The sequence below is a fragment of the Temnothorax nylanderi genome, unplaced genomic scaffold (assembly GCF_030848795.1).
Source record: "Temnothorax nylanderi isolate EJ_2023f unplaced genomic scaffold, tnyl_v1.0 TNYL_tig0109_pilon, whole genome shotgun sequence".
Lineage (NCBI taxonomy): Eukaryota > Metazoa > Arthropoda > Insecta > Hymenoptera > Formicidae > Temnothorax > Temnothorax nylanderi.
The window spans coordinates 137,254-159,058 of record NW_027249171.1 but is presented as its reverse complement, the minus strand read 5'-3'; the positions used below and the strand labels follow the sequence as shown (position 1 = coordinate 159,058).

Here is a 21,805-nt window from a genome sequence, read left to right as displayed (position 1 = left end):
ATTTTCCATAAGCATTTCATCACCAACTCTTCATATTTCGAGGGAACATTTGATTCAGCGCAGGAATGAAGCAGCTTGATCAATACACTAAAAACAAACGTAATAAAATAGAAATAAAAAATTAAAATAAACAATATCACGTTATTGTTTCTCTTCTAAAATCGTACCATATAATGGTGGTATGATTAGAATTGTCAATAATTTTCACCATGATGTTATTGATCACTCTGTAATACGCTGCAGCCTGATGCAAATGCTCCAACCTGTTTTCGGCCAACAAACTTATCATCTGATCTACTAATTCCTTCAAATGCATGAAAGGAACATTCTTCCCGAGAAATCCACTGTCATAAAACCGGGAAAAAAGTTTTAAATAAAAAAAAGTTCAAGATTTTTTTAAATCGCTAATTAAAATTTTTTATGCAAGCCTAATTTAAACTTTGTATTAAAATTTCTTATCATATGCTTTGTCAAAAATTAAATTTCAGTTCTTGTTTCCTTTAATGTATATTAAATCATTTATTGAAATATGTAATCTATAAATTAATGACATGTTTCTTTCTAAATTGCACTCACCACAAGTATAACCAGAAATGTGTTTCTGAAGCCCCTGGACACATCCGCGTTTTCTTGACGTAACGGATACGTTTGCAATAGCTTTAATTGCATATTTATCGATCCGATAAATTTATCCTCCTTGGATTGCAAGGTAACCGCTTGGTGAGATTTTAATAACTGTAATATAAAAAAATACTAATAGATATTTATACATATATTACGTAGGAATACAGAAAAATTTTGCGATTTTTAAAAAGCTTATTTTTTTTAATGTAACATTGATTTCTTCCGTAGACCAGGAAAATGAAATAAATGCGTAGAAAGTGCTAATTTTAATTGCATTCCCGTGCCAAAGATATGATTTTGAGAAAATAATTACGATGTTCAAAAGCTATACAGAATATTTTTCGAAAATTTCAAATACTTTTAACACATTCGAACGTCAAGAGAAAAATACAAACGTTTTCTATTGCATTCATGGACTGTATCGCAGTGGGTAAATCCATACTGGCCATGGACAAGATGTTACGCTCAAGTGTGTCATCTTTACTGCTAGCAGTAGATACAGGTGATACAACGGTCGATGATTTCGATACTAATAATTTCGGCGGCGAAATCGGTATCATTCTGAAAAGTTTAACGAAAAATTATAAATTTGTTTGATAAATCGCCTTAATAATAAACAATATTAAAGATCAAATAAAATGATAAATTATTTAAATATAATTAATAATCTATGATTTTACTATTAAGCTTAACTTACTGTGTTTTGGGCGGGTTCAACACATTAGCTGGGGGTTCGTTCAAATCTGATAAGCTGGGTTCCACTAATATCGGATTGCGATATTTCACTGGGGCACTCAGTTCGAGCCTTTGCAGAAAATCCATGTCTAGACCGAAGGGACCTGAAGGAACCTTTGCTTGCAACAATGTGGGAGAATTCCTAAAAGACAAAGACACAAACGCATTACATATAGATATGTCGACGAAATCTTTGAAATTCAAAAGAATCACACATCACAAATTACATCAAATACACTACTACTTGGAGACAATGTTGCTTAAAGATATCAAATAATTAAATTCATATATTGCATCAATATAAACAGTAAAAAATATTTTTTTCTAATTTGCATTGAATAAAGTAACGTGAAGCAGGAAAAAGTAGGAAATCCTCATTTATCAATTTGTATTATCTAATATAATATACGTATCACTGTGATAAGTTGGAAAAAATAAGTTGGAAAAACAATATGTTGTAAATAGATCATCATGCTGTAGAGTATTATTTGTTATTTTATAGCCATTTAAATCCCTGGAACCCTTTTGCATTTCCCGTTTCTGAAACGGACAGATGGAACCGTTCAAGATGTAGAAGGAAAAAAAAAGAAAAAAGTGAGAAATTAAAATACAGAAACTGAAACTGAAATGAACAGATATATAAGTGACAGTATTCGACAATAGACGGATTATTGTTAGCACAATGCACGATAAAATTCCGTGACATTTCCCAGCACCAAGTTGTTAGAGCGCGCCGAAAAGACAGTCATGTAAAATGATTAAAATGATTAAAAGCAACAAACGTTTTTAAACCATCTCGATCGGAAAGATGATTTTGCGTATTGGTTTCGCTGACAATTTCCTGGTCCAATTTTGAAGGAGATTCGGTTTTAATCACAGAAGACACTTGATCGTCCTCATTATTGTCAGTAGTGCTCGTAGCACATGTCCTGTGAATATGTTAAAAGCGAAGCACGTGCGAACATGAGTGATTTGGGAGATAATATTCCACGAGAAAATATTAAAGAAAAAAATAAAAAAAATATGATTAAAAAGAACGATTCCTTTTTTTTTAAACAATCAGCACGATAGCAGCTGCAATTTTGTAGTATCATATGTAAAAATGACTCACAGCTCTGGTACTGTCTCCATTGGCTCGGCAATCTCTTCCTGTTCCTCTTCGTAATCCGCCTTCATGTCATCCGTCGGCGGGCTAGAAGTTACGACCGCAGGCGTGGAGAGTCTGGTAGCGGATGCGGATTTTGTGGGCCGATTCTTCGCTGCTCTCTTGATTCGTTCGTCTAACAGGGATCTATCTTTCTCCGATATCTATACGCAGAATAATTGATTGATGTTTCCTCTTCTTAAAGTTGTAGCTTAAATCAACTACATTCACCTGCATACCTGTCCGATAAGCTTGAATACACGTTCCCCTTGAAGGAAGTAGGCCTGAACGATGCAGTTTAGCGCGGCATTACGAACGGAATTGTCGCGATCTGCGATCTGCTTCGCAACTTCCTTCAACGCCACGGACGGGTTGGGTTGGCAAACAGAAACTCGGTAATTTTCAATTAGCGATCCTAATTGATCCAGGCATTCTGCAAGCGCCGACACGTTTGCTTAATTCAAGTAACACTTTCGTAATATTTTGCATGGAAATCGAGAATCGAATCGTCTACCTGTTCGTTGTCGAGCATTCTTCGACTTTAAACCCTCCATTACGTACGAGAATAATTTGCTCACGGGATATACCAAAGCCATTTGCTTGAATAAAGCTCGTACGCCATTACGCACAGCATCCTTCAGGTCACCTATCTATTAATCAATACAGCAGATATAATAACGTTATATGTAGAAAAAATGAATGAAGATGAGAAATAATACGAGATTAACGTACCTTGATAATGAGATAAGGTATAAACGACACTGCTTCAGTTTCTAGCATGTGATACTGGTCTTCAATTATTCGCGCCGCCTTGCTGTATCATGGACCACGGACCACGGACCATGGAGCTTTCCGTTACAAAAATCACTCGCGCTAACCACGCGTCATGCGTCATCCCTCACGATACACATTTTTTTTGGTTAGATCCCTCGGATGAGGGAAATTAAAGTGCCATCAGCACCACCTTAAGACTATATGACACTGTGTATATATGTATGAGTGTATGTGTAACTGTGTGTTTATGTCCGCGATGTAGTGAACTCGGTAATGCCGTAGGTGCGTTAGGCCCAAGGAACTGCGCGGATCACTTCCCCCTGCGGCCACGATACACATTGACACGTGACGAGGTTAAAACGATATAGACAACATTCGATACGAAGTAACTCGCACAACGCATCGAGATAACCAATCGGCATCGCGGAAAAGAGGCTTCAATTTTTCGATACAAACGAAATTCACTCAGTTAACACGCCTTTTTTAAAAGTGGATTGTCGCCAGATGTGCAACAGGGAATCAGAAAACCCACCAAGACCTTTTCTAATGTTGACTTCGCCAACTGTCAATGCCATCTTATTTTAACGACTGTCTACGCTCAGATGTTGGAACATTGTCAAGGAATCGGTAAGTCAACGTAATAAATCAATATCGGCGTGCATAGTGAATGTCTCTTGATTTTTAAATTATCTCTCTTTAACGGCAGATGTTCGAGACTAACGAGGAGAAATCGATAGTCTTGCTTTATCTCACCGCAAAAATCCAGACACTTCAAGGTAAATGCCATTTGGAAAGCGGATTACTTTCCGAAGCAAGCAAAAAGCTGAACGAGGCAATGACCAGTCTGGGCTACAATTTTCCGCACCGTAAATTCACAAACAATCGATTTGAAGTCGACGATTCAACTCGAACTGCTAAGATGGAGATTGGTCTGTCCCAAGCGTTGGAAAATTGACACTACCAATGAATTCACTACGAATTATATCGAGCAAGTAGCTAATTGCTTGGCAGAGATGTTTAACGTATTTAGAGTAAGGATAATATTCGGCAACGATTTTTCGATACTGATTGTTCAAGTCTACATGATCATAAATTGTCTTTTGCGATAACTCGCTCAGTGTCTTTTATGAAATAATAAGCTTCATAGTTATTGTGACTTGCTCAATTTCGTAAATATTTGTTTCTATATTGAATTTTGAAGTTCAATAATTGCTGTCTATTATAATTCGAATTTCGAAATTTCAGGGAACAAAGGAAGTAAAGAAACATGCACGACTAGCAGCCATCTGAGGCTTAAATGCTGTGCTGGGGATGCATCGAATGATTTTTTCACGCTTTGCACTTCATTCACGAATATATGATGATCACTGCGCATATCTACCAAACCAAGTGTTATGCCAGATAAAATGGAAAAACAAACTCTCAGTATTTGTGCAAAGAAAGGAGATTTGCTCAAGTTTCAAGAGCTCAAAGCCATTGCCGAACTTTATGCGGGAGTATTTTTCTCGCGATGGTTGAGAGGAGAGATCAGTCAAGCAATCAGAATCGTTTTTATCATCTCGTGCCGTCATTCGGAAGTCGTCACTTTGCTGAGAGAATTGGGTAAGCTTTCTAAATGGAAAAAAAATGGATAGGTTTTAACAAATCTTAATGATCTTATTAATGAATCTCATATCTGCCGAATATGATAAATTACATAACAGATCAAGCAAGTTGATGTTTTAGTCACATATAGGAATACTTATGTTCTGAAATTGTATATTCAGAATTCGCATCACGAAACAATTTGGATAAATCGGGTCGTACTTGGTACTACGCCACGTGCGCTGATGTGCAACTCAACACCGGTCTCACAATTCTCTCTTTTCAAAATTGCGACGAATATTATCTTCAGGAAGGAGAGACTATAGTTAGCCTACACGATCCCGAAGCGGAAAAACGATATTTTACCTCCATGTAGTTGTGGTAAATACGAAAAGCTTCGCTTTATGTCGAATTAGAATTAACAGTTCCGAAAATATATTATTATTGTCGTTCTAATATGCGTTATCGAAGGTGCATCAGAACGCAGCAGTGGGACGCTATGAAAGTTTGGAGCAGCAGAAACGTGACGGCCGAGAGTGTGGTGGACGAGCACAAGGTGGCAGCGACGATTACCGCATTGAAGAAAATTGAGGGATTGCTAATTTTGTACGGTAATAAAGTGGTTGAGTATTTGAATGTTACGCAATATGTATATATACATACATGTATATAAAATTATTACCAAGGTAAAATTGCAATTTTACAGTAAGGGAATTTAAACTAGCTCGCACAAAATAATTTTGCATATTGTAAATATTGTAAAGTAATTTCAATGATATTATAACTTAAAGTTATTTTAATAGAAAATTAGAAATTGCATTTTATTTAAACTTTTTAAAGAATTATTCTAAAGAACCGAAATATTCATAGGTCTCTCCCATACAGGAGGACTTATGGATAGAAAAGACTATGAAGCTACATGATGGATGGGATGAAGTAAATGCCAACGATTTAACAATGGTTCCTTTTACACTTCCATTACCGAAATATATGTTATAAATATTTGTAATTTTAATGCATAATAAGTATGTATATGTTTACAGTAATATATACTTTATACATATACCCAGCAAACACCAAATATAATTGATATATAACCTGGGAGTAACAGATTATATAACAGGTGTTATACTAGAGTAGCATAACAGTTATATAACTTTACATTATTACTATAATATAACTAGGTTATAAAACTATTATGTTGCTCCGTTATTTATATGTTATAATAAATGCACATTAATACAACTGTAATATATGCGTGTTATACAACAACGGTTGCGTTGATATTATATAAATATTATATAACATAATTTCAATTACCGCCGGAATTATATAACCTCGATAGCATGCGCCATAGCGGCGCACGCAAGTAGTGTTGCTTAAACATCGATAGTTGATACTTCCGATAATATCGATAGTATCTAAATAAAACTATCAATACTATCGATAATATCGGTATTTTAGTCCAAAATAAGGTAATTATTTAGAATACCTGCTGCACCTCGAATATCAATAAAATTATGCTCATTCGACGAGTTTTGACACGAAACAAAAGAATCTGGCAGAAAAATGCGGCGGTCTGCCCTGCAAAGCGAGATATTTAGCGTTAAAGTTGACGACTCTCAGGTTAAGAATCCTGTCATACCGACGTGATGTAGCGACCATGAACATGCCCCGCGGCCACATGCGCATGCTCTGTCAGCTGTGGCCACATGCGCATGCTCCGACTCCATGGCCGCACGCGCATGCAAAAGTGCGCGAATTTGAAACGTATGCATACTTATAATGCATAAATATAAATATGTACTTTTTATATACCAACTATTCTCTGCTTTAACAAATTATTTCTGCTACAGATATTAAGCGTCGAAGTTAAGTGCCCATCTACAATAGGTGTTTTAAGCCCTAATGGCTCCTGCACACAGGACGCGGCAGCGCGGCAATGCGGCAAAGCGGCAAAGCGGCAAGAAAAAGTTGTTTTTCCGACGTTCACACAGCACGCGTTAAAATAGCATTGTACGCATGCGCAAATACGCAAATTGTTATGTTTTCTCAACGGATACACTCTAACCTATTCTGTATATTGTAAGATTGTAATTTTTGTCTGTATATAGTTCGATGGTGGTCGTAAATTTAATTGAACGGTGATTTTAATTGAACAGTGATCTTAATAATAATTTGATCTTAGGGTCGTATAACTGGTTACAAATCTCGCGCAGGTCATTCGTTACAAGAGATTTATCATTCGCGTCAGGATGATAGATGTGCAGTATTCTTTGCGTTCCTATGCCAAGTTGTAAATCTTTAAGGACGATACGCGTCAGCCATTTCATCTCGAGTCCTGTAATCTGTCGGAAAAGTACTCTAAACGTTTTGCTGCATCGTTACGTTTCTCTCAGAGATAGCGTCGAGGATCCGTGCGATCGTGAATCCAGTACCAGTCCGAGGTAATTTTTTATCCAATACGTAGTGTGATCAGTAAAGCACACACACAGGTAAAACTATTTTATAAACTATTATATATATTCTACTTAAAACTGAAGCATGTTTTGTTTAACATTATTTATTATTTTTAGTTACAATGGACGAAGCGTTGCGTAGGCACAGACGTTATATCTGCTTACTTCTTTTAATATATAGCAGAATTCAGAATCAATGTGCTATACAAAAACAGAGAAGATATTGGGTCCATCCAATCCTTCAACGGAAGCAACAGCAAGGAGATTGGTACAACTTAATACAAGAAATGCGATTTCAAAACGATGAGACATTTTTCAGTTATATGAGAATGTCATCAACTATGTTTGACTCTGTGTTGGCAAAAGTAGGACCTAAAATCACGAAAATGGAAACAAACTGGAGACGTCCAATCCCAGCCGCAGCAAGATTGGCAATGACGTTACGGTACAATGATTATATTGTTCAGCTTGGTCAATTCTAAATAATGTATAATAATTTCATAAAAAATTGCAAAAAGCATTAAAAAAACACGTGATATATCTTATTTTACAGTTATTTGGCAACTGGAGATGGATATCAAACAATTGCATTAACCCAGTAAACACAAACTATAACCATTATATAACACAGAAGTAACATGTAATGTAACTATAGTAATGTAATATACATATAGCAGCTATGTAATTTTTTTTGTAGCAGTAATATAACTGTGTTTTGTAATAATTATATCGCTCTGTTATTTATTGGTTACACTACAATAACAACAATATAACGTCAACATAACACATTCAAAAATATATACTGACAAAGCGTGTAATATATTGATATTTATAGAATTTATTACTTTTATAAATATAAGTTATATAAACAAGACCGCGGCGTCTTAAAATAATATATTGTACGTACAATTATAAAATAAGCCGAAATATGTATATTAACAATAACATAAAACATACTTAAGACAGTCTTAAAATAATAGAATTCGGACTATGACCGTCATTAACTCGCTTTTATTAATTCATCTTAAGTATGTTTTAAGTTATTAATATACATATATTTTGGTTTATTTTATAATTGTATACACAATTATTCTAAGACGCCACGGTTTTATTTATATATTTTATATCTATATAAATAATAATAAATAAATATCTATTATTATTTTATTTGTGAGAACGTGATTGGCTCTTACTTTTAGAATCAACCAATCAACGCAAAGTGTTAACAACACGAACTCAACAGTTGGTATCTGTTAAACGCGCCCATTGCCATGCATGGTGACAGAGGTTAGGTTAGGAAATATTATTCCATCACATTTCGGCCGGGACGGTCGCGCGCTCGCGGATCCGCGGATCAAATTAATACGCCGACGCCGAGTTCTCCAGTGATCGATACCTGGCCGGATCGTCACCCGGCCGAGACGGTCGCGCGCTCGCGGATCTGCGGATCAATTTAATACGCCGACGCCGAGTTCTCCAGTGATCGATACCTGGTCGGATCGTCACCCGGCCGAGACGGTCGCGCGCTCGCGGATCTGCGGATTAAATTAATTAATACGCCGAGTTCTCCAGTGATCGATACCTGGCCGGATCGTCACCCGGCCGAGACGGTCGCGCGCTCGCGGATCTGCGGATCAAATTAATACGCCGACGCCGAGTTCTCCAGTGATCGATACCTGGCCGGATCGTCACCCGGCTGGGACGGTCGTGCGCTCGCGGATCCGCGGATCAAATATTTAATACGAGTTCTCCAGTGATCGATACTTGGCCGGATCGTCACCCGTGCACGACGGCAGGCTATCCAGTACCGAGACGCCGCGCTATATCGTCTCTTCCACAGAACGTCTCCTGGCGTCGACGTCCTCTTCGTCGTCCTTTTCGTCAGAGACTGGTAAGTGTGCGTCTTGCTTTTCTCGAGCAAATTATAAGGACTGAGATATTTCGATATCGATTTTTTTCTCCCACTAACATTTTTATGTATTCTTGGTTTCGTGGATATTTGATCGCCTAAATATTGTAAGATTTTTGAAAAGATATAAGTAAATAATTTTCAAATAGAGATAGGCATGAGTCGGTTGGATAGCGTTAGCACGAAAATAAATAAACAGGACGTCCGGAAGGTTAAATGGAGTAGGGGAAAGCTTTTGCGCAGGAAGGCATGGACAAACGGCAGAGAGATTTGAATCGCTGAGCGAGAAGTACATAACGTAATTTGGAGAGAGAGAGAGAGAGAGAGAGAGAGAGAGAGAGAGAGAGAGAGAGAGAGAGAGAGAGAGAGAGGAGAGAGAGAGAGAGAGAGAGAGGGAGGGAGAGGGAGGGAGAGGGAGGGAGAGGGAGGGAGAGGGAGGGAGAGGGAGGGAGAGGGAGGGAGAGGGAGGGAGAGGGAGGGAGAGGGAGGGAGAGGGAGGGAGAGGGAGGGAGAGGGAGGGAGAGGGAGGGAGAGGGAGGGAGAGGGAGGGAGAGGGAGGGAGAGGGAGGGAGAGGGAGGGAGGGGAGGGAGAGGGAGGGAGAGGGAGGGAGAGGGAGGGAGAGGGAGGGAGAGGGAGGGAGAGGAGGGAGAGGGAGGGAGAGGGAGGGAGAGGGAGGGAGAGGGAGGGAGAGGGAGGGAGAGGGAGGGAGAGGGAGGGAGAGGGAGGGAGGAGGGAGGGAGAGGGAGGGAGAGGGAGGGAGAGGGAGGGAGAGGGAGGGAGAGGGAGGGAGAGGGAGGGAGAGGAGGGAGAGGGAGGGGAGGGAGGAGAGGGAGGGGAGAGGGAGGGAGAGGGAGAGGGAGGGAGGAGGGAGAGGGAGGGAGGGAGGGAGGGAGAGGGAGGGAGAGGGAGAGAGAGGGAGGGAGAGGGAGGGAGAGGGAGGGAGAGGGAGGGAGAGGGAGGGAGAGGGAGGGAGAGGGAGGGAGAGGGAGGGAGAGGGAGAGGGTGGGAGAGGGAGGGAGAGGGAGAGAGAGAATCATAGGTGCGTGCGAGATATATGAATATAGAGAGATAGATCGGTCGAAAGCCTTGCGGTAAAGTAACGAGGGAATGTTTCTGGACTATATGTATATTTATAAAATAAAGAACTGTCGTTATATTGAATCACAAGATCTTACAATATTTAAATGCTTTAAAATATCCATGAATTTAAATGTTTTTTTTACCCCGCAAATCTTTGACACTACAGATATAGAATATTAAATTTTTTGATAGATATTAGGATTTCTTTAGCTATAACGGAATTTTTGACCTAAATCCTTGCTGGACAATTTATTAAAAGTGTATCTTCAGAAATAATAAATAGATAGATTGAAGGAATTAAAAATCGAATATATATTATATCTATACAATTTCCACGCTTTGTTTGAAATTCTGCGAAATTGCGATAGCTCGATGATTTCTCATGTTTCGACAAATCTTTATTTAATCGCTATCAGTACTAATTCTTCTTTCGAAATTCAGGTATCACTCGCCGTCCACAACAACCAGTACCCAATCATCGGCCTCCAACGAGCGCTTCACGTCAATCTCGCCGACGTCCGAGGCGTCGACGAATGTCCACCGCGGCGGCGGTTATCAGAACACAAAGAGTACCGTTGAGAAATATCTGATCTCGAAGTCGGTACAGAGCTACGGTCGCTACTCGGTCAACAGTCAGACCGATCATCAGTTCGGGCAAGACTGATACTTTACCGCAACTCGTCCCAAGCAACTGGACGGATCAACCAAAGCGGCGATCTCGAGCATCAGCGGTGAAACCTTTGTCACAAAGACAACAATAACTACCAAGGCCGCGACGACAACAGCAGTGACGCGAGGTAAGATTAAGATTTTTGATAATTTCTCATGTTTCGACAAATCTTTATTTAATCGCTATCAGTACTAATTCTTCTTTCGAAATTTAGGTATTACTCGCCGTACACAACGACCAGTACCCAATCATCGGCCTCCAACGAGCGCTTCACGTCAATCTCGCCAACGTCCGAGGCGTCGACGAATGTCCACCGCGGCGGCGGCTATCAGAACACAAAGAGTACCGTTGAGAAATATCTGATCTCGAAGTCGGTTCAGAGCTACGGTCGCTACTCGGTCAACAGTCAGACCGATCATCAGTTTGGGCAAAACTGATACTTTACCGCTACGAGTACCGCAACTCGCCCCAAGCAACTGGACGGATCAACCAAAGCGGCGATCTCGAGCATCAGCGGTGAAACCACTGTCACAAAGACAACAATAACTACCAAGGCCGCGACGACAACAGCAGTGACGCGAAAATTTGGTAAGATTAAGATTTTTGCCAATGCGCGAACTCAGTGATTTTTATACGTTTTCGACTAATTGCTTATTTAACGATGATCACTATTTTTACAGGTATTAAAAAAGTGCATCATGCCTAAGGATATTCAACATTTAACAAAAAGACGAAGAAATCAATTAATAAATATAGAAATAAATAGAGATAATAGTAATGGACAACTAGCAGAAAGGTATGTATCGAATGTAGCGCCTAATAATGATCGAGTGCAAGAAGCGGAACGTAATATTGTTCAGTATAATAATACTGAACAATATTGCGTTATAAGTAACAATGAAATTCATGTAGTACAGTCGGAGCCACCCAGTTTATTACTTTCTGATACAGAAAGCAATAAACAATTTAACGATGAAATTGATGAACAAGATCATATAAATGAGAAGTTTGAAAATAATGAAACGAGTTTGCGAGTAGATTTACAAACTTTAATAATTCAAAATAACGTTCCACATACTACTGCTAACAAACTGCTACAAGTTCTCAGAAAACATGGTCACGTAAATTTGCCTAAAGATGTTAGGGTTTTACTTGCAACTCCACGAAACGCATATGCAACTATTACATCTTTAAACACTAATGGGTGCTATAAGCACTTTGGTCTTTTTTGTAGTCTCGAACGATCTATACGTATATATTCTAATTTCATAAAGGGAAATGAAATTAAAATAAACATAAATATAGATGGTTTACCCATGTCTAAGAGTTCTGGTAGCCAGTTTTGGCCCATAATGGCAGCCATTGAAGGAATTGACGTTTATACGTTGCCTTTTGTAATTGGTGTGTATCACGGCACGCGTAAACCTCAAGACGCAAACGAATTTCTAACTGACTTTGTCAATGAATTCATTCTCTTTTTCTCAAAATGGAATTACTGTTTCAAATAAAAAATACATTGTTGCAATTAATGCTATACTATGTGATGCTCCGGCTAGAGCATTTGTTACATTTACAAAAGGTCATGCAGGATACTTTTCGTGTTCCAAATGTATACAAGAGGGTGATTTTGTAAAAAATAAAGTAACTTTTCCTGAAACTAATAATACATTACGTACAGATTACTCATTCAAGAATCGAATTCATCCTGAACATCATACAGGTTATTCTATACTAGAAATGCTTCTCATTGGAATATTATAGGTATTACTATTTATACTGTCATGTTCAGGAGAAAAGCTTTCCTTCACTGGTACACCGGCGAGGACATGGACGAGATGGAATTCAGTGAGGCCGAATCGAACATAAATGACTTGGTGTCCGAGTACCAGCAGTACCAGGAGGCTACCGCGGACGAGGACGCAGAATTCGACGAGGAGCAGGAAGCTGAGGTCGACGAGAACTAAGAAAAAAAATATATATATCCCGCGACGGAAGCGACACTCTCCTTATTATCTCTCTCTTTCTTTCGACCGAGCGATAACGCAACACACCCTTCACCCATGCTTCTTAACTCGTTATCTCTCTTTTTTGTATTTTTTTTTAACGGACTTCTGTTTCGAACTTTTGCGGAGCGCGCGCGCGTTTTTCATTGCTGCTCGTCAATATTGCACCTAGTGCGATAATTCGAAAATTGATTTCTTATTTTTGAATGTGTCTTTCTACAAGATTACTTTTGATTATTGATTCTCGCGCGCCTCTATCATCATCCACTGTACAACCGCCGAGAGCGGCCGCTACGTACAAATAGGTGAAAATTTCTACAGAATAAGTTTGAAATGTTTCCAAGAACTTTTTTCTAATCGCATTTTGTAAAATTGTATTTTTATTTTATATCTCCATAGAGTTATTATACTGATTTGCTTATTTTAATTTTTCACCGATAAAATTTGATTTTTTGAAATATGATTTTGATGATTATAAATATGATATTTTTTACTTGATTTTATGTTCGATTAAGTATACTAATCTGTTATACAAAGGATAAAACAAATTCTTAAATTGATATAAACGATATCTACAGTTTAAACCTGTAAAAAAAGCTTCAAGAAAAAAGAAAAGCTTAAAGAATGTGTGCATCAATAAAACATTTATGCAATAAAAAATATATGTTTTCATATTTATTTTTCTTTAGAACATTAAAAATTCGTTATTTGTATCTTAACTGTAGAGTTATAATTTATATCTATTGTATAGATGCATCTCTCTCATTGCCAATACATTTATATAGATCTACATGTAATTATTTCAGAGATGTATCTGCATTAAAGATATAAATTTTAACTTTACAGTTATAGATACAAATAACTTCGACCATTATGGCTATTTCAATACTAGATATATAGATAATACTAGATAACAGTATTTCGGTTGTATATATATTGCAGTTATATACATTTATATAATTTCAATATAATGCGTTATATTGCTGTTATGTCCACACAATGTCACGTGAGTGGGAAATTACAATTAACATATATATAACTAAAACCTCCAGGTTACATTACACGTTACATTTCGTTTTATTGCGGCAATATAATGGTTACATAACTGTGTTTGCTGGGAAGTTACCGAATTGGCAGAAGTACAACGGGACAAATAATAAAAGAGACATGTGACGCTATATGGGATTCTTTCAACGCAGATGTATTATTTACTCCCACACGAAATGGGTGGCAAAAAATATCTGATGAATTTGAAGAAATGTGGAACTTTCCCAATTGCATCGGTGCTTTAGACGGGAAACATATTTCTATAATTGTAAGTTTATTTTAGACTATATACAATTACATACACATACATGCATACAGTTTCAATAGTTGATACTATATATATATATATATATATAGCTTCAATAGTTTTACTTCTCTCTCTGGGTACTCTGGGTACTGTAATACATTTATCTTTGCAGTGCCCGGAAAAAGAAGGAAGCACGTATTACAACTATAAAGGCTTCCATAGTGTCGTTTTAATGGCACTTGTTTCTGCCACTTATAAATTTTTAATCGTCGATATAGGTGCACAAGGCAGACATAGCGATGGAGGAATTTTTAAACATTCAGCTATGGGACAAAGATTTTATAATAATGTAATGGACTTACCTGATCCTTCTTCTATTAGTGCTAGACATACTGTTCCGTACGTCATTGTAAGTGATGAAGCCTTTCAATTAACTTCATTTAATATGCGTACGTATCCATCAAAAAACTTGACAATACTACAAAGGATTTATAATTATCGACAGTAGGGCTCGACGAGTTGTCGAAAACGCCTTCGGTATATTAGCAAGTCGGTGGCGTATTTTTCAAAAGCCTTTAAATAATACCCTTGAAACTGTTGATTCCATAATCAAAGCTACTATTTGTTTGCATAATCTGTTGATGGATACAACACAATATTGTGCAGAAACTTATGCTGACAGACAGTCTGCAAACGGACAAATAATTGCTGGAGAGTGGAGAACAATTATAGATGAACGTATAAATTTCAGAAGTTTGTCCAATTGTGGCAGTAATAATCATGCAAGAAACGCAAGTGACATTCGAAATACTTTTGCAGATTACTTTATAAACGAAGGTCAGGTTCCTTGGCAAGAACTAATGATATAAATTGATTGTGTTTCAAAATTTACTACTATTATTTAACTATAATCACTTTTCAACATATTTCATACCATAGAATATAGAGATTTACTTATCATAGATATGCTCTTCTCCACATACACTACACATTTGCAGATATTGCACTGTAAAGAAGATTATAATATTATGCTGTAAATTTACACCATAACAATTTGATTTAATTTCCAAGTCACAATTGAAGTTTATTTCCAAAGTACAATTGGTCGATTCTGATGCTCTTATGCAATCATGAATGCATCGTATGCCGCAGGTTTAACATTGTCATAAACATAATTAAATATAACATACAAAAAAGTACAAAGAAACTGGATTAATTTTATTATTATCTTATAGTGTGCTTTATAATAATTTGTAATACTATATTCTTATAAAATTATGTATATATTGCGTATATTATGTATATTATATAATAAAGCATGTATTAAAGAGATATAACATTTTTTAAATTTTTATATATCTTGTTCTAATAACAAATTTAAAATTTGTTTCATTACAAGTTTTGAAACCTCTGGAGTCATTCCCCGAAGACATGCCTCTATATATTTGACAAAACTTTCAATCTTATCAGGTTTTGATTGATACTGTTCTTTTGTGGGTCGAGTTTGTTTCAATTCTGTCAAAAGTGCTTCTTCCAGACAAGGGTTCGCAGGTATATTTGACTTCTCTGTAAAAATTAAGACAAAACTTAATGTAATTACAGTGCCTTCATAAAAACATTTCTAACATTTTATACAAACTCATATGTTTTGTAGACTTGGGTAATTGAAGAACCTCGGACTGTGACATGAGTCTTTTATTATCTGTGAAAAGAAGCAGTTAAGAATATGCGTGTAATGTTACAGAATACAACAAAAAAATTACGTACTGTTGCGATTTGATCCTTCCGAAGCCACTTCGTTGATTCTTGATGACTCTACAGGCATATTACCTATAGGTGAAGAAATAAAATGTATGAAATAAAGAACTACAGAGAGGTGAAAGAGAGGGAGGGGAGAGAGAAACGGGTAAATGTAAAAATATTAGAAAATACTACATTTAAAGAAACTGAATTAATGATAAATATATCTGTTTATAACAAAGAGTTTGCTTACATTCACTTGACTGTGGTCTTAGTACGCTTTGTTGCGATAAATTTTTATCTATCATATTTTCGGGATTACTGTTACTTCTGTAACTTGTTTGTAGCGATAAATCTTGTTCTCGTGAGTAGCTAGTATTAGGAGTCGAATCTTGTATTGAAGACATTGATTGTCTATTTGGGTTCACGTTTTCCAGATTACTTTTAGTCCTATAACGTATAACATTTTTAACTTAATTAAAATTTTATATTACCTGGTTGTGTTTAAATTTTATGTTTATGTGTACTTCAATGTTATATGTTATTATTGTATTTTATTGTATGTATATAATGTATTTTATGTTATTATATGTTTTTATATATGTGTGATTATATTATATTAAATACATTTATGCATATATATTGATTACGTATTATTTAAAAAGTTACTACATATATTACTACTTACTTTCTATAATTAATGGTTGGAATAAGAAAACTTAGCGTTTCATATAAATACCAAGTACTGGTTTTCTTTGCTTTGGTTGCACTGCCACTTGCAGTATATGTATTTTGTATACCATACTCTTTGACGAATCGATCTCTCATATTTTTCCATTTCGCTTGACTTATACCAGGATCTGTACCTATATAATACACAGTTTTAATTAAAGCTTATATAATGTACTATAAATATATACATATAAATGTACTTTTAACATTTTACACAATACAATTTCAATTTTTCTCGGAGCAAAAACTATAGTTACAAGATAACGCAATACAATAATATTGACTTTACCTAAACAAGTATCTACTTGAGCCCATAATAATTTAATGTCAGCTGGGCCTCTTTGTTTGTATGGAAGCTTTGAATTCCATAATGGTTCTCTTATGAAAACCTCTGATATAAGTCCTTCTGTCAAATCACCATCGTTGTGACCTATGTTCTTACTGTTATTATTATTCTCTAAGTATTCAGTAGTGTTATTATTATTATTCTCTATAATACCATCTGTTGTACTATTATCATAATCACAGATATGATCTTCTTCGACTATACACTTGCAGGTATTGCACTGTAAATAAGATAGATAATATGCTGTAAATTTAATTTTACTAATATCGCACAAAGACTTGAAATATAATTATTACAAATGTGTTTGTAAATATATGTATAATATACATATGTGTGCATATACATACATGAACAGTCATGCATATATACATGCATGGTTGTTCATGTATATATATATATATATATATATATATATATATACATGTTGGCTGTGTTTCAGCAAAGACAATAACTGTGTAAAATAATTGGTATAGGTATGTTTTTAATTTGGACTGAAGCTGAGAGCATACATCAATAATTAGATTTATGAATTTTATAATAGTTACAGTTTTCTCTGCTGATTATAGCCATTATTTATCCATCTCAGCTTTTTTGTAACGTGCAGGTTTGTGAATGTTTTTTTCAAGTTAACTATGTGCTATTACTAATGTTATGTTAACAATTTTCTAAATTATTCTAATTATATATCTAATCTAATTATGTAACCTATTATCAGCATAATAGGTTACAAACTTTTTAGATTAGACGTGCAATAACATTAATTTGGAAAAAGTTTATCAACCCAGATAGCCAAGTTGCCCGCAGGTTGCTGTCAATTTGCTTAAAACTGCTCTGCTAAGTTGCCTTCAATATTGAGGAAAGCGGCTTCCGATTTTGCCTATTGGATTGCCGACTTTTATTGCCACCAAAACGGTTGCCAACAGATTGTGGCAACTTTTATGGCAATAAGTATGCTACGAGCTTTCCGCTTGTTTGCGTAAGGTAATCGTTGTCTGCATAATGCTTTTAAGTTGCTCTAAACGAAATTACTGTTGTCCGGTGACAGCAATATGATGACAACTGAAGGGAAACTTATGCCAAACACTATTTCCTTTTTATGCCAAGGAATGCTTGGCTATCTGGGAATCCATATAATCTCTAAATATAAAGGAACTGAGAAGGATATATAATATAATGTACATATATATTATTTGTACGACATATATTAAGTAATGTTTTTTTTACTTACCATCAATAAATAGTCATCTGGTTGGTTATCCATTTTAATAATAAAAATTTCTGTTTAGCTTCGATTAAACTCAGCATAAATTATTCCCGGTATTCACTACCAGTATTGAAAAAATATATAGTATATATGTTACGGGCAATTTGATAAATTGGGCATTATGCATAATGGCCGGGCAATATGCATAATTCCCAATTTGTTCGGTCAAAATGATTAATAGAGAAGAATTAATCAAATTGCCCGGTCATTATGCATATTTCCCAATGCTAAATGGTCATTTTGATAAATCACCTTATTTGAGTTAATTTTCCCGGCAATCTTAAGCCCCTTGCACAATAGACGATAGCGATAGCGATAGCGACAGCGACAATGTTGCCAACAAGGTATAACCTACATAGGTTAGATGACGCGCTTTAAAAGTATTTAACTGTTTAAAGCGCGTCACTAACCTATGTACAAGTTTAGCGACAGAATAGTTGCTTTTTTCAAAGTCATCAGAAAATTTTTTCCACCGAAAGAGAATACAACCGACAATAAGTAATAATTAATCCGTATTTGATAAATAAAAAAACCAAATATCCGAGTTTAGTGTTTTTTTTCTTATTTTCTTAACGATATCTTAACAAATTCTAGCGACCCCCAAATTTTATCAACAGTTTTGGATTCGAGGGGCAAAAATACATAGAATTTACCTCTTTTCAATTGATTTCTCGTTGGGGCCCTAATTGTAGACATTTACCGAAAGTTGAAATTATAGACAGACTGCCATTCTTTTTAGAAAGATATTTTAATATGTTAATCACATTTCCCACTTGTCTGTGGGCATTATGCATAATGACCGGTCAGTTTGATTAATTTGAACATTTTGGCTTTTATTATTCAAATGTCCCGAAAGAAGCGGGAATTATGCATATTGCCCGGCCATTATGCATAATGACCGAATTAATCAAATTGCCCGTAACATATACATATAATTATGTAATAAACTATAAGATTTTCAATACTGGCAGTAAATATCAAAACATAACCTATAGGCTCCTGCACACAGGACGAGCCATTACCTTCGTCACAGTCCACAGAACGCAATAACGCATTGCCGCGTGACGCCGCGCGACAAAAGTTGAATGCAATCCAACTTTTGTCGCGCGGCGGCACGCGGCAAAAGTTATATATCTATTACTTCCGGAAAAGCAAGACGGTGATTGGTCACCGCGCTGCCGCGTTGCCGCATTGCCGCGTTGCCGCGTCCTGTGTGCAGGAGCCATAAGCCTTAAGAAATTGTTCAATTACAATTGAATTTGAGGAAAATAATTGTCTGTGATTGGTCAATTTCTTAGGGCTTAGGGCTTAAAACACCTATTGTAGATGGGCACTAACGAAACAGAAATAGTTTGTTAAGCCTTGTGTCCACGATGCTAGAACTGCGTCCGAGTTTCGGTTTTTAAGCCATTGAAACTGCTACTTTTCTGTAAGAGCTGCAAGTTGATTGGACTATGGCCGGTATTCATAGTCGGTTCTTATTTTAAGACCGTCTTAAGTAATGTCTTAAGATGCTAATACGGCTCTGTGATAAAAAAGTAAACAGAAATTGCGCATGTACTATTATTACGTTTATTAATATACAAAACTATTGTTTTTATTAACATAAAGAACAATTAATTATGGAAAAACATAATTTACTCGTTATAAAACAAAGGAAAGTTTTGTTTTAAGAATAGTAATGTATTTAAGTTTTTGTCCTTTAGCCTATTCCTCTTATTGGTCATAATATCGCCTGCTTTAGAGAAAATGCGTTCTGACGGAACCGAAGTTGCCGGAATGCATAAATATTTGTCGGCCATTTCTCGAAGCATACTATTAGATGTACTCCAATAATCTAAGGAACATGCTTTCTTTTCAATTACAGGTTTCTCAATATACTGACGAATGTCAATGATGGCATCACTCATTGGAGTTGCGATCAGTCGCTGGTTATTATTTGGCAAAAAAAGTAAATCTTCTGCTTTAGAATTTCCTTCAGTACAAGCTTGCGGTGCTGACGGCATCACGTTAACAGAGCTGCTAGAGGCGCCAGAACTGGTAGTTGCTTGAGCTTGATGAGTAGAGGAAATAAAAGATGTATACTCTCTTTGCAAAAGTTGAATCGCGTTGTCAGCTTCTTCAGAAGTTCTAAAACCATTTTTTTTAAATTTTGGATCCAAAACTGTTGCAAGTATGGCTATCGACCTTGCATTATACGATTTAAGCCTCTTATTTACCGAGTTTATTAATGAATTTAAAACGTCTAGTCCTTCAAAAGTTTTTAATTTGTTTTCAAAACTTATTAATTTTGCTGAAATACCTCTTGAAAGAGGTATTATTAAAGAGGAAGTTACGTAGTTCTCTCCTGAAATTGTCGTTGTTGCTACTTAAAAAGGCTCCAAAAGCTGCAATATTTCGTCAATTGCTTCGAAATCTTCGGCTGTAAGTGGCGTTGGAGCCCGTGCACACTCGTTTATGGCGATTGCCAGCTCAGTACGTACATAAGAAATTCTTCTTAGCATATAATAAGAACTGTTCCAACGAATTTCCACTTCTTGCAATAGTTTTAACTCCGGTTTGTTATTTCTTCGCTGAATAGTACGCAATGTATCGCTTGCCAACGTACTGCTACGGAAGAACCTTACAATGGCCTTATTTAGATAAAATTCCGGCAAACGAATCTATTTTGAAACAGTCTTGCACTGTCAAGTTGAGACTATGAGCGTAACAAGGCAAATGTCGGATTTTTAAGATATCGGCACATCTTATCATAGATGCAGCATTGTCTGTAACCATAGCTACAGTCTTATGACGAATATTATATTCCAACAATATTTCATCGATAGCCTGAAACAAGACAATAAAAAAATTAATATGTGAATAAATATGTGAATGTAAATAAAACCTCATCAGTATCAATAATAAGTAAAGCAAATAAATAAATTAATTAAATCAAGTTTAAGTTACTTGTGCCATAGACTCAGCCGTATGATGTCCTTCAATTTTGGTTACTTTTAGTAATGGTGATTTTAATTTTGCATTTTGGATAAAGTGGCAGGTCACTGCTAAAATACCTTCGTTCGAAGAACTTGTCCACATGTCCGTTTTTATAGCAAAATGCTTGCATTGTGAAATTGCCATTGTCAACTTGTTTTTTATTTCATTGTAGTACGTTGGTACGTTAGTATTTTTGAGCGTGTGTCTGCTGGGCAATTTATACCTGTTGTCTAGAGCATTAATAAATTTCTTGAAACCTTTATGTTCAGAAGTTCTAAAAGGCAACATGTCTGTAGCGATCATCTCGACGTATAATTTATCAAGTTGTGTTTGAGATTGCGATAATCATGCCGAAAAGCGCGTTCGGTTGCATGCCGGTGCTCGCACGCCTTCCGCAAAAATCGGATATCTCGCATTAAAGAGATTGCATCATTGGCAAATTATGGCATGGATTTTCTCTCAGTCGC

The 21,805-nt window shown here is 36.3% G+C and overlaps 2 protein-coding genes and 1 pseudogene across 4 annotated transcripts; 2 read left to right on the top strand and 1 right to left on the bottom strand.

Moving 5' to 3' along the window:
• The first annotated feature begins 7,442 nt into the window (after window positions 1-7,442).
• Window positions 7,443-15,468, top strand: LOC139775941 (uncharacterized; annotated as a pseudogene).
• On the top strand, window positions 8,596-13,645 carry LOC139775943 (tubulin beta-1 chain-like). Its single transcript, XM_071712318.1, has 5 exons — window positions 8,596-9,211; window positions 10,752-11,107; window positions 11,195-11,568; window positions 11,661-11,776; window positions 12,770-13,645. The coding sequence occupies exons 4-5, from the start codon at window positions 11,679-11,681 to the stop codon at window positions 12,942-12,944; spliced, it is 273 nt and encodes a 90-aa protein (XP_071568419.1). The 5' UTR covers window positions 8,596-9,211; window positions 10,752-11,107; window positions 11,195-11,568; window positions 11,661-11,678; the 3' UTR covers window positions 12,945-13,645.
• A 6-nt stretch (window positions 15,469-15,474) lies between the features above and the next one.
• Window positions 15,475-18,444, bottom strand: LOC139775942 (uncharacterized). 3 transcript variants are annotated; one of them, XM_071712314.1, is made up of 8 exons: window positions 18,324-18,444; window positions 17,249-17,315; window positions 17,039-17,179; window positions 16,706-16,883; window positions 16,271-16,467; window positions 16,045-16,107; window positions 15,917-15,979; window positions 15,475-15,843 (listed from the first exon to the last, which is right to left on the bottom strand). In XM_071712314.1, exons 1-8 carry the CDS (start codon window positions 18,354-18,356, stop codon window positions 15,629-15,631), a joined length of 957 nt encoding a protein of 318 aa, XP_071568415.1. In that variant the 5' UTR covers window positions 18,357-18,444; the 3' UTR covers window positions 15,475-15,628. The 3 variants fall into 3 exon arrangements, with proteins under 3 accessions (XP_071568415.1, XP_071568416.1, XP_071568414.1); XM_071712315.1 differs by having other exon boundaries at window positions 17,039-17,155; XM_071712313.1 differs by having other exon boundaries at window positions 17,039-17,315.
• Window positions 18,445-21,805: the final 3,361 nt, after the last annotated feature.

Bases quoted from the DNA above. Each gene is read 5' to 3' on its own strand.
- LOC139775942 (XM_071712313.1), bottom strand. From the start codon at position 18,356: ATGGATAACCAACCAGATGACTATTTATTGATG. The intron at 16,468-16,705 runs GTAAGTAGTAAT...TATACGTTATAG, and splicing joins CCAACCATTAATTATAGAAA to GACTAAAAGTAATCTGGAAA. The intron at 15,844-15,916 runs GTTTGTATAAAA...TAATTTTTACAG, and splicing joins CAAGTCTACAAAACATATGA to AGAAGTCAAATATACCTGCG.
- LOC139775943 (XM_071712318.1), top strand. From the start codon at position 11,679: ATGCCTAAGGATATTCAACATTTAACAAAAAGACGAAGAAATCAATTA. The intron at 11,777-12,769 runs GTATGTATCGAA...TGTCATGTTCAG, and splicing joins AATGGACAACTAGCAGAAAG to GAGAAAAGCTTTCCTTCACT.